Below are 12,685 nucleotides of genomic sequence, written 5' to 3'. Positions count from 1 at the left end.
GCCATGATTAAAGCATAATAAAGAGATTAATGAAAATAGATTAACACTATTCATTTGGGCATAATGTGGAGTGCAAAATGATGATAATCACACACACATCTTCATTGATATAATGCCTCTTAAATAGGCTGAAGGTACAATGGATTAGCTCAAGGCTAAACATTATTAGGGATGGGATTAGGCACTAACAAGAGGTGCCCCTCTATTCTCTCCCCTTGATTTCTGGATCTAGGTACCTTTTCCATGATTCTCTCCATTAGGCTTGGCTCCATGTGCCCCACTTGCATTTTGGTGGAGATTCCCAGTAGCTTGCCATTCTACCATGCTTGTTTTACATGTCCACATAACCTTAAAAATATATTCCATGCTAATGTGTGAACATGTCATGGAGCATTTCCAACACAAGTGACTCCTTTTTTGTAGTGGAGTAGTTCTTGTCCAGCCTAAATAGCCTCCTGCTTGCATAGTAAACTGGTCTATACCAGCCCTCTCGTGCTTCCTGCATCAGAGCACTACCAATGGCAACATCAAAGGCATGGACAAACACATGAAATACAAAGTCATAGTTCAGCTGCTAGAGAATGGGTGCTGCCAATAGTATTCTCTTGAGATTCCAGAATCTGGACCAGACATATTCTGCATCTTTCATTGTCAGAGTGTATAGGGGCACTACCACATTTGCCTAGAACCTCATGAACCTGATATGCCACTTGATTAGCCCTAGGAATCTTGCAAGTTCTTTGGCATTCTTGGGCAGCTATAGCTTTATAATGATTGCAACCTTTGCCGGATCCATAGCTAGCCCTTTTTTAGACACTATATGCACTAAGAGGGATCCACTTGTTACAGTAAAGGCACACTTGGCTAGATTCATGCTCATTCTGGCCTTCTTCAACTTCTCCAGGCACATTGTGAGGTGTGTTATGTGGTCTTCTTTCTTTTCGAACACACTAAAATCATCCACAAACACCCTCATGAAGGTGGTTAGATATTCATAGAATATTTATTGAACCATCCTTTGGAATGTAGCAAGAGCATTTTTCAGCCCGAACATCACATTAGGAAATTTTTGAGCTCATTTTGGGGCCCTGTAAGGAAGTTTGACCGGAATATTCGCTCCAAAAAGGGGCACTGGATAAAATTTTTACAAACGAACTCCAAATTTGTCGGATCTCACATATTTAGATTCTACTCTTCAAAAGCTATCCATTGATATATAACACGATAGGGTTCGGAGAAGGGACAAGATAGATACCTAGAAGATTCCTTTTTGCCTAGGAAAGATTCACGTTGCTATCCATTGATATATAACACGATAGGGTTCGGAGAAGGGACAAGATAGATACCTAGAAGATTCCTTTTTGCCTAGGAAAGATTCACGTTACGTGAATCTTTCCTAGGCAAAAAGGAATCTTCTAGGTATCTATCTTGTCCCTTCTCCGAACCCGTAACGTGAATCTTTCCTAGGCAAAAAGGAATCTTCTAGGTATCTATCTTGTCCCTTCTCCGAACCCTATCGTGTTATATATCAATGGATAGCTTTTGAAGAGTAGAATCTAAATATGTGAGGTCCGACAAATTTGGAGTTCGTTTGCAAAAATTTTATCCAGTGCCCCTTTTTGGAGGGAATATTCCGGTCAAACTTCCTTACAGGGCCCCAAAATGAGCTCAAAAATTTCCTAATGTTACATTGGAGGCAAATGCCCCCTATTTCGTCACACAAAGGATGTTTTCTCTTTATCTTGTAGGGCCATTCATACCTGGTTGCAACTAATGAACCCAACCAGAAAGGAGTATGACTCATGTCTTGCGCTACCGCATCTAGCAAGGAATCTATGAATGGTAGCGGGAATGGATCCGATATGGAGGCGGCATTCATCTTGCGGTAGTCGATATATAGACCCTCAGCTTTCCATTTTTCTTCAGGATGATGGGTATTCGTAAAAGCCATTATACCCTGTCTCCGTAGGATAGTGAACCCAACTCTTAGCATCTTGTCAATTTATTCCTTCACTTGTTTTGCACAGTTGGGGTGCATTCTGTATCTGCTTTGCCGGAAAGGTGTTGCATACTCTTTCAAGTTGATCTTGTAATACTAGAAGCTAGGATCAATCCCCTTCATGTCTGAGGTGAACACATCTTTATAGGAATTTAGCAATTGCATGAGCCTTCCTCTAAAGTCCTGATTTAGATGGGCACTGATTCTTAAAGCTTTTGGCTCTTGGTCGTCCCCTAGGTCCACTTCTTCCAGTTCGTCTTCCTCCTGAGAGTTGGGCTTCTTCTTGCTTGAGGGCTAGCATTGCTTTTTCCTACTCGGCTTGTAGTTTTGCCACACTCTCCTAAGTGTGCTCTCCCTCTTCTTGTGCACTTTCTTTATTTACCAGTACTTCAAGATGAACCACCAATACTTCTCGATTGTATCTTTGTACAATCCTCTCTATGTCCACCTCAAATAGCGATAGTAGATCTAGATTCTCATTCATGATTTGCTCTTCTTGGTCATCTTTTACCCCTTCTAGGTAGTTTAGGCCCTCTATATGCATCGGTCTGTTAGCTGGGTTTAGCCTATCTTTTCTAGCACAACTGAAATGCAAAATTTATTTTTACCTCTCTTGATTGTGATCTTGTCCATATCCCAGTTGTGCTTTATCCTTCCACTCCGGAGCCAAAGGTCTTTCTAGGAGCATGAGATATGCACTTGCCTATTTCAATCATCTTGAGAACTATGAACATGGCAGTGAACATGCATAGTGTCACTTCTATTTGTCCTCCTCTAATTATCCCAACTTGTCAGACCCTTCTCTAGTCAACCATGCGGATCTCGAATGGAGCTGGCTCCATGTTAGTAATTCCTAGCTTTTTAGTCAAACTATCTAATATTATGTTTACTCCTGAACCTCCATCCAGAATAACCCTTGTCACTGTCTCTCCTCTAATCTTGATGGTCACTTCCAGAATGGGCGTGTCATAGTCCTAGACTGTTTCCACATTCCTGTATTCAATTGTCGGGTTTTCCAGTTTCTGCAAGGGCATTTGCACTGGATTCTCATTTGGCACTATGGCTTGAAGCAGCTTTTTCTTGTAATTAGGAACCAAATTCAGCATTTGATCCAGCATGATCTTCAATTTCATTTTGTTGAGGTCCTCCCACAGGCCGTATTTCTTCATGGAGTTGCTGCTTTTCTCCCTATCAGATGTTGGCAGGCCTTGGTCTTTGTACATCTTTCCTTCTTTCACTTTCTCTTCCCTTTCATGTTCGTGACTTCCCCTTGTCAGTTTTCCAGTCTGGATTCCTTCCATATTTCCTTCTTTTTCTTCTCTCAAACACTTCTGCTGCTCTAGGCTATAATTGGCTCCACTTGGTAGTTCGGCACCAGCTTCTTTCCTGCGCCAATCTCTTCTCTTTTGTTGATGACCAGACTTTTCTTGTCTAGATTTTCCTCAAGACGCTCTCCCAAGGATAGGATTTCCTGACTTGTGCTCACCATCCCTTGTGTGCTCTGCACCAACTTGGTGATTTTTTCTTGAACCCTATGCTACCCTGCCCACTGTTCTAGCTCCTTATGCTGCCCTGCCCACTGTTCTAGCTCCTTTTTTATTCTGCCTCAGCATTCCTACATGTCACAATGTCTTGACAAGTCCTTGGGATCTTGTCACAACCATCACTTCTGATGGCTTCTCTTGTTCCTTTCCTGCTCCATGGTCTACTTTTACCATGTTCACAGTTGCATCAGCTCCTACTAGGTTTGCCTCCCTTTGCGGCCTTGCTTCTTGCAATTCTTTGCTGATGGCACTAAAATATGGGGCAATCATTCTGTCTATGTCCTAGACCATGCAGTAAAAACACCCTCCCCTCGGTCCAAATCTTCTACCTCCTCTTCCATAAGGTGTGTTGACTTGAGGTCTTGTGGCGACCTGGTTAATAGCTGGAGGTTTTGCTACTGCTGCATTTCCATCACCCTCGGATTTTTGTTCTGGGTATTACATTAGCACGTCTGTACAATGTGATTGTTACTTCCGCAAATAGTGCATATTTGCTAAGTGTTCCTGAACTGGCACTCCTCCTTTATGTGCCCTTGATTATTACACCTGGTGTACCACACGTTTGTTCTGAGTTTGGATTCTACGTGTCCTTCGAAAATCTTGGTGAGGGCAATCTTTAGTTCTTCCTGAACATTTAATGCCTACTTCTTGCCTTTCTTTTTTCGGGGCTTCCACGCTTTGGCATTTGACTCATGACTCTCTGACTCTGAGGTGTCTTCTCTGGAATTCCATTATGAAGTTTCTTCTTCTTTCTTCTTCCTTTTGTCCTTCTTCTTCTTCGTGGGATCTTTGCTTGTTTGCTTCAGGATCCCTTCATTTTCGGTAGCTCCTGCCACCACTTGTTCAAATGTAAGGGCATCCAAGTCGAATGAGGCTACTACCGTCTGGAACTTTTCTCTCAGTCCTCTCACACGAACCCTTGGCTCAACGTGGTTGGAGTAGGATGATTGGGCTCATCTAGGCACATCAGTATTGCTTGGAGTTCAGCTGCATAGTCTTTTGTTGGTGTCATGTAGGCTGTAATGCCTGTGACCGACGGCAGACCGGATGAACATATCCGGGGTTTTGTGGGACCTCCTGTGGTAACACCCGTAGTAGCGGCGTTACGGATATCTAACACTGGTATCAGAGCATGGTTCGATGGGATCTTCAGAGTCCATGCGTGAACGGGAGACCGGAGCCCACTCGATGGTTTTCAACCATTCATCTTCTCACCCTTATCTCCACAATGGAGTGTGTGGAGGGAGGCGGCCAAGAGATTTTTGAAGGGAAGAACTCTCTCTCTCTCTCTCTCTCCCCCCGCCGTCACACACAGCAAGCAAATTGGAGGTAAGCTTCTCGTTTTTTTTCCGTTAAGCTTGTCTGCGAAACAATTTGTCAATGGTTTTGAGGGGGGGCAAAGAGCCACCCGTAGACTGTGTGTGGGGGTGGGGCGGCAAAAACCAGCCCACGAAAGAATGCTGAAACGCATGATGTGTAGAGAGTGAGCGAAGAGCACAAATGTGCACCTGGGCGAAGCCCCACAACTACGTTGAAGCAGCCGACTTGCTTAGCAATGCACTTCGTTATCTGAAGCGGGGTGGTAGTCGTTGTCTGAAACGGGGATAGTCGTTGTTTGAAGGCTCGCAGACTTGCCTTGGAAAGGCGGCCAAGCCAGGCCAGCCAGGCGATGGCGGCCAGCCAGGGGCGGCCAGCCAGACGGCGACAACGACCACCAGAGCAGCCGACAGCCAGCAGGCCAGCCAACCAACGCTGCAGGCGGCCAGAAAAAAGAAAAAAAGAAAAAAGAAAAGGGTTAAAAAATCATTTATTTTTTTAATATATGTTCATTATTCATTTTTATGAAATTAAAAATGAGAAAATTTCAAACGAATCCTCTCTCGGATGAGGAGGAAAGATAATCTCCGCAAGGGATAATCCCGGCAAGGCACAGCCTCTCGATCATTTTTATTTTTGTTATGAAGACTCTGGGAGCGTAGCCTCGCCAGATTTCAATTTACACTTTTGCGAACGTCGTCTTGCTAGAGTTAAAGTTTTTGTTCGGACAAATTTGTGTTTGTTTTGTAGTGACAAACAAATGTGTTCTTCTGTAGACACACCTTCTCTGCAGTGTCACCACTCAGGTCTAGTCCGGAGTGACTTGGTCCTAGTTCGAAGTGAATTGAGGGTAGCACATGTGGTGATCACACATTTGGTTCAGACAGACTAAATTTAAGCTGAGCATAGACTTAGTATTGACCATCAAAGTCACGTAGTTTGGCTATAGTGTAAATCTAAAACTATGGTGTGTTTTACTTGGGCTAAGAGGACCGGCAATGGCGTCAGTTGTGCCCAAATTAGACGAAGTGCTTATCACGAGAAATCAAGGTAAGCCTAATTGAGCCGTAGTGCTCATAACCCTTCACAATCTTTTAATAGTTGCTAGAAGATTGTGATAAACTTTGGCAAATGAGAACCATGTACAAGCGTAGTCTTGATGTGGTTATGCCTTGTGTCCAAACAAGTTGCTTACTGTTTATAGCAACAAGAGAGCCTTGGCCTGTAGAGGCAAGCTGGCCCTTGTTGGTAGTAACAAAATAGTGTCACTACTTGGGCCTAGAGAGTAGTGACTAGTTTGATTTAGTCACGTAGATTGCCTTGTAAAAGTAATCCCTAAGGTGTGTATTACTTGGGATAAAGGGGCGAGCAGTGCTGCTAGCAGTACGCAATTGAATGGTTTATCTAGGAGTACTAATCTGAGGGATTAGTATATGCCTAGATAATAATAGTAGATTTAGGATTGATTTGTAGAAATCAAAGGTAAATCTGAAGGGGTATAGTCTTGAGATGTAATGCTCAATGCCCTTATAGAAGTTGATTGATCGAAGAGAACTGTTCTTAAACTTACTAGCATGGTTTTCTCTTCTTTTTATTGCCATGCGTCGACATCCCACTGCTCGAGAGTTTGTGGTGATCTTTCGAGGGGGGAAGAGCCTTTTTATATGTCACATCAATTGGTTTGGTGGTAATTTGATGGTATGGGACATCAAATTCTCACGGAATCGATTGTAGTCTTGGTGGAATGGGACGCCAAGGCTTGTGCATGTAACTTGACTCTTTGGCAGGTGTATATGTACACTTGTCTGTAGTGATAAAGTGTGCAAGATAAAATTTGAACCTTGAAAATTACCAAATATAGCCATAAGTTAGGATAAAACCCAGTTACAGAGTTCGAAGAACTCTAGGTAGCAAGACCATGATGGTGTACTAGTGCTAACAGAGTGATTTAGTTTCAGAGTGATCTAAATCTAGAGGTTAGCAGTAAGACTAGTTTGGTTGGACAGTTTCATGCATGGGGGATGCCCTATAGCATTTTGCAAGCGTAGTCTTGCCTATGTTCAACATAAGTGTGCGATTGTGAGCACATTTTAGTTGCTACCATATGAATTTGGGAAATATATTACTTTCCTACATAAGCAATTGTAATATTGCATGACAGGCTATTTTGCTTACAAAGTTCATGTGCGTGTAAACCCTATAAGTCGTATGACCCCTGGGGAATGAGTGTAGCATTTCTAGGATTTAATAAGGTTTTACATGGCAATAGTGAGTAGTATCTCACTCCAGACGAGCCTAGTTGTTGTTAGTATCGGATCCGACATATGTAGTGTACATAAACTCGGGCTGAGTTAGGATAGGAGGCTAAGCCGGAGAGCTTAGTGGTAAATCCTACTGTATCTAGTGAGTTTTGACTTAACCGGAGTGTTAAGAAGTAAACTCAAAGTCTGGGGCTGAACTGGAGTGTTCGGAGGCAGACATATCTTTTGTTAAATCAGAGAATTTAGCAACAGATGAGCTTGGGGTGAACCATGGTACCCAGGAAAAAAGCTCTTCACACTAAAATAGTGCACAATAATTTTAGGGTGATAAAATCCATCGCAAGAATGTTTTACAACTTTCCATAGATGGTAGATGAAGACCATGTACTTTACGGAGTTAAAGTACATAGGTGGTGACTTCGGCGCCACATTTTTTGTAGGAAGTCACCAGTGGTGTGGTTAGGTCAGCCGCCGAGACTCCACAAGACCTATGCAGTAGTTTTTAAGTTGACCTCTATGATAAGGACGTCCAAAAATTCGTGTTGTAATACCAGAGATTGTACTGCAATGTGCAATGGAGGGGTCAATTTGTGTAGTCACTTCTTAGCAACAAGTGACTTAAGCATCTTGTTATAGATGGTTGTATATGGTACTCCCACTCGGGGGAGGTACGCCATTGGGTACGGAGTTACTCACAGACTAGTATGGAGCTACTAGTGTGATGATAGTGGGTACGTAGTTACTCACTACTAATACATAGTTACTCACAGACTAGTCTGGAGCTACTAGTATGATGATAGTGGATACGTAGTTACTCACTACTAATACATAGCTGCTAATAAAATTAAGATCCTCGAGTGAAAGATACTCTAGATCAACATTTTAAATTACCGAACCACAATCCATGAGTATCGAGGTACTCATAAATAAGTTGACGTTGCTCAAATCGAGGGACCGATTTGTTCGATGGTATGGAATAAGCAAGGAGAGTGGAGTAACTTAAAAGTTACACATTCACTAGTCCTAGTGAGTTGTCGAGGTCATCCGTAGTTTGATGATCCCCTCTACCTATCAGATAACATTCAATTTTGCAAGCCCTGGCATTTAATCCGTAGTGATTATGAGTTTGGTGTGAGATATGGTTATGAAGTTCTTATAAGAGTACTCGTTTATTTGCTTGTCATCGGTTATAGCTTGATAAATTGCCACCTGTGATGCGCAGGTAGCTTTGCCGCTATAATGAGGAGGCAGCAAATAATGTTCTCATAGTTATACTTCATACCAACACCAAACAGAGATAGGATGATATTCCTAAGTTCATCATCACGAAGTACTGTGATGTTTACATTTATATTTTTTGGGGGTTGGAACCAATAGATATATATATATACATATATCGCTTGGGGGCAGATGTAAAGCTGCTTTTTGGTAATATATATATATATATATATATGCCTAGATGCATGTCTATGGTTGCACAAAAACATGTGCTTGCTACTTTTTTTTGGGTTTTCTTTTGATAAATCACCACATAGCTGTTGTTCTTGTTTCATGTGGACACCCGGCAGCCATGGGAAGAGCAACATTGGGTTAAAAATGCACCTTATTAAAAGTTAAAAGGACAGCACGTGGTGCCTTTTATGAATAATCAAAGGCGAGTAGGCATGTGACAACTGTTATGTGCCTCGTATTCATAACATGATGTTGCGCAGTTTGAATAAATTATTTGAGTGCGGGCTAGCTCTACAGGGCACCCAGCAAGAAGACCGAGTCAACAACCTGATCCACACTACACACCATCCATGCATGAGCATCTCTGTGCACACAATAGAGTACTTGTGCACGTTGTGGAATGGTGTTGCGAAAACCAGACGGCACCCACCCTTTATATAATTAGAGCTCGCAGGATCTCCAGTCATTCATCGTGTTCTTCTAGTGATTTGATTAGTTGCTCCTCTATCTTCAAAATTTGAGTGTGTACATTTTTGCAAGACTTCCTTTTGCTTTGAGTCCTGAGAATTAGATGGCCTCGGATGAGAGCAGAGACCATATGAAGAGTACAGCTAGTGTGCGTAATGGCGCAGGTGTAGCTGCTGCTGACCCTCCTCATGCTGCTTCTGGACCTGTTGCAGTCGCCGCCCCTGCAGCTGCTGCTGGCAAGAGCTTGCTGGGCACGAAGGCTGTCGATCCAGACGACAGCGAGTCGCACGCGGTGATCTACCGCTATTCCTTGGCCGCCGCGGCGGCGGAGGACTTGAGCCAGGCCGTCCCGCGTGAGAACGTGCTGGACTTCTTCTACCCGCACGTGCTGGAGGCAGGCGGGGCGAAGAAGAAGCCGGAGAGCCTGGACTGGCTGAAGCAGCGGAGAGATGTGTTCCTTCTCGCGTTCGAGGCTGTGCAAGGGTTGGCGGCGGATGACAAGTGGTCCTTCTACCAGATAGCGGGCATCCACGGCTTGCCGCACGCCCCATACGATGGGGACGAGGGCGACTGGAACCCTGCCAACCCAGACTGGTGGGGGGGCTACTGCCAGCACGGGACCCCCCTCTTCCCCACCTGGCATCGCCCCTACATGATGCTGCTAGAGCAGTCCATCATCCGGCAAGCCAAGCTCCTAGCCACCACGCTCTCTCAAGCACAAGAGAAGCAAGCAGTCCTGGACATAGCAGACCAGCTCCGCTTCCCTTACTGGGACTGGGCCAGCCACAGCACTAGAATCCTCGGACTCCCCGACATCTTCACCTCCACAGAAATCTCCTTATCTTATGCATGGAAGTCCTTCTCCAGGACCCAAATCCCCAACCCCCTCAAATCCTTCGTCCTCCCAGTGAATGTAGGCAAGCCCGTTGGCTCCTCCGATGTCTTCAACCCCACCGCTAAGCCCAACTATGTTGTCCCCTCTGAGGGCACGCCCTTCACCCCTCAAGGTTACCCCACAGTCCGCCATGTGAACTCCTCCTACATGTCCCAGAATGATCATCTCAATGTGACTCTCATGAGGAATGCAGGCACCACTCTGGTGGAAGGGGTGCATGCTATGTTCCACCATAACCAATGGCTCCCTTTCTCCAACCACTTCTGGTCGGAGGAAACCCATGGCGATGGCAGCCAGTTCGGTCACTACTCTTCTCTGGAGCTGGTGCATGATTTCGTGCACGGCACCGTAGGGGGCACAGGGGGCCAGATGGCCTACCCCGAAATAGCTGCATTCGACCCCATCTTCTTCTTCCACCACTCCAATGTTGATCGCTTGGTAGCTCTATGGCAATACTGCTACCCCCACGCATGGATCCCAGAGAAGCCTCTGCAGCTAGATCATGAGGGCACCTACACTGATAAGCCAGACAGTGAAGCCAATGCTTCCTCCCATCTCACCCCCTTTAGGCGATCCAATGAGGGGCAGAAGTTTGTGACTTCCAATGATGTCCGCCTTGTCGATGCTGACTGTGGCTACAGCTACCCAGAAATACTGCGAGCTCGCAAGGAGTCGTGGAGCCCCGCCAAAATGCTCGCCTATGTGTTGAAGCTCTATCAGCCTCCACAGAACTTTCTTCGCAGATGGGTGCTTGTGGTGGAGAGGATACAGAAGCGAGCTTTCAACGGGCCTTTCATTATACGTGTGTTTTTGGGCAAGCCGGATGCCAATGCCGAGACGCCACTGAGCTCACCCAACTTTGCCGGAGCGATCTCTGTGTTTGCGAGGTCCAACGCAGTGAGGTGCGCTAACTGTGAAAAGCAGAAGTGCATGAGGGGCTCTCTTGATCTCACAAAGACGATGGTCAGGCTGGGTATAACGACGGCGGAGCAGTTGAATAATACCGACGAGCCGTTTAGCAACGACGGAGGCCCTCCGTCCAACCCCTTGGCGGAAGCCGGGTCCGTCACTGTTGTGTTCGTGGGCCTCAACGGCCGGCAGCTCGACCCAAGCAGCGTTGGCGGGTGGGAAGGACCCAAGCTCTCCCTCTACTTCCAAGAGGGCGTGCCAGATGAAGACGTCAACGAGTCCCTGGTCCAGACCATTGACGTGGCACCCAAGACCATCCATAAATTTACCTTGAGCAGCACCTCCTAGGGTTGGAGTAAAATAGAAGAACATAGCTTAGTGAATAAACAAGCACATGCCTTGGTGCTCCCTCGATTCTCCATCACCTAAGCCTAATCGTTGTTTTCATTCCAGCTTTTTAAAGATTGTATTACCACCATAAAGCTTGTATTGTTACACTTGTAGTGTTTGTCACCCACCACGCCTGCAAGTGTAAATTAGTGAATGCCTCACATTTTCACTTCGATTGTTTACAGAGTAGCTCGTCTCCAAATTGTCGGTGTTGGTGTTCGCCTATTTGCGATCTATATGTGCACATTGTTGATTTCCTGTGCACACTTCTTCCTTAAATCTTAAGTGCATTTCAATGACCACACCTACAACACTCGAGTGATTCTAAGCTAACATTGACTTCATTGCGTGTGTGTGTGTGTGTGTGTGTGTGTGTGTGTCCTTCGAAAGGTGAGCTATGGGGGCATGTTGTTAAGTGGTGGAGATATTTTGTCATAGTAGTGGGATGTATGGATGTATTAGCAGATAATGCACACATGGTACAAATGGTCCCCAGATTGTTTAAAAGATTGCTATGAATGTCAAAGGTATTGAATGTACAATGTACATCAATATCTAAGATTATTTGGTACGTCTTTCCTCATTTTTCTCTCCCTTTAAATTGCATCATCACAACATGTGCAACTTTAGATTGACTGGTTTCCACGATGGTGCTGCACGGAAGATGTTGCTCCATAATGTTAGCACATGGAAGAGGTTGCTCTATCCAAAGGCTATGGGGGGCAAAGTGGAAATATTCTAGCCAAAAATATGCAAGTGGGATGTATGGATGTGTTAGACATGTTGTAAATGGCTCTGGCTATATTATGTTGAACACTAGTGGGATTTTATGTAAAGCGTCTTGTGAATCCATCTTTAGAAACTAGTAGAAATGCTTGTGCACCACTCTATTTGGCCACCACAAGTCATCAATTTTTAGAAATAAAGGCATGGGGGGTGCTCCAACAAGCCCACAACTACAGAGTTCAAAGGGTCTATGAACTTGCAAGAAGGTAAGGGTGCAAAGAAGGGCTTAGAAGTTGAGAATATTGGTGTGGATGCTGGCTTGAAACGCGAAGTGAGAGTCATAAGAACATGGCATCCAAACTCTACTTGCTGCCTTTTTTCCTTACTTTTGCATATTATGCTAAGCTTTTTATGACTATGGAAAACTTTAGGGGTGTGTGTCTAAAGAGAGAGAGAGAGAGAGAGCTCATCAAGGCAGTTTCATCAATTCTATAGAATTTGGCTAGCGGAGGAGCTTCGAGTGGTTTGATAAGGTGGTTGGAGGAGGAGCTACAAGAGAGAAAGAGAGAGAGATCTCATCAAGGTGGTTTCGTCGGTTTTGTCAAACTTCACTAGTAGAGGAGCTACAAGTGGCGGGTGAGGTGGTTGGATGAGGAGCTACGAGAGGTGATTGGCAAAGGAGTTGCACGAGGTGGCTAGAAAGAAGGTGTTGTAGGAGCTGGCT

General features: G+C 44.8%; 1 protein-coding gene across 1 annotated transcript; it reads left to right on the top strand.

Annotated features, from left to right (window-relative positions):
- Positions 1-8,712: 8,712 nt before the first annotated feature.
- On the top strand, positions 8,713-11,417 carry LOC147614324 (polyphenol oxidase 1-like). Its single transcript, XM_086780880.1, has one exon. The coding sequence runs from the start codon at positions 9,145-9,147 to the stop codon at positions 11,191-11,193; it is 2,049 nt and encodes a 682-aa protein (XP_086637006.1). The 5' UTR covers positions 8,713-9,144; the 3' UTR covers positions 11,194-11,417.
- Positions 11,418-12,685: the final 1,268 nt, after the last annotated feature.

Source organism: Cibotium barometz, chromosome 42 (genome assembly GCF_041138505.1).
Source record: "Cibotium barometz isolate CiBa-2024 chromosome 42, ASM4113850v1, whole genome shotgun sequence".
Classification (NCBI taxonomy): domain Eukaryota; kingdom Viridiplantae; phylum Streptophyta; class Polypodiopsida; order Cyatheales; family Cibotiaceae; genus Cibotium; species Cibotium barometz.
This window is presented reverse-complemented; position numbering and strand designations above follow the sequence as displayed.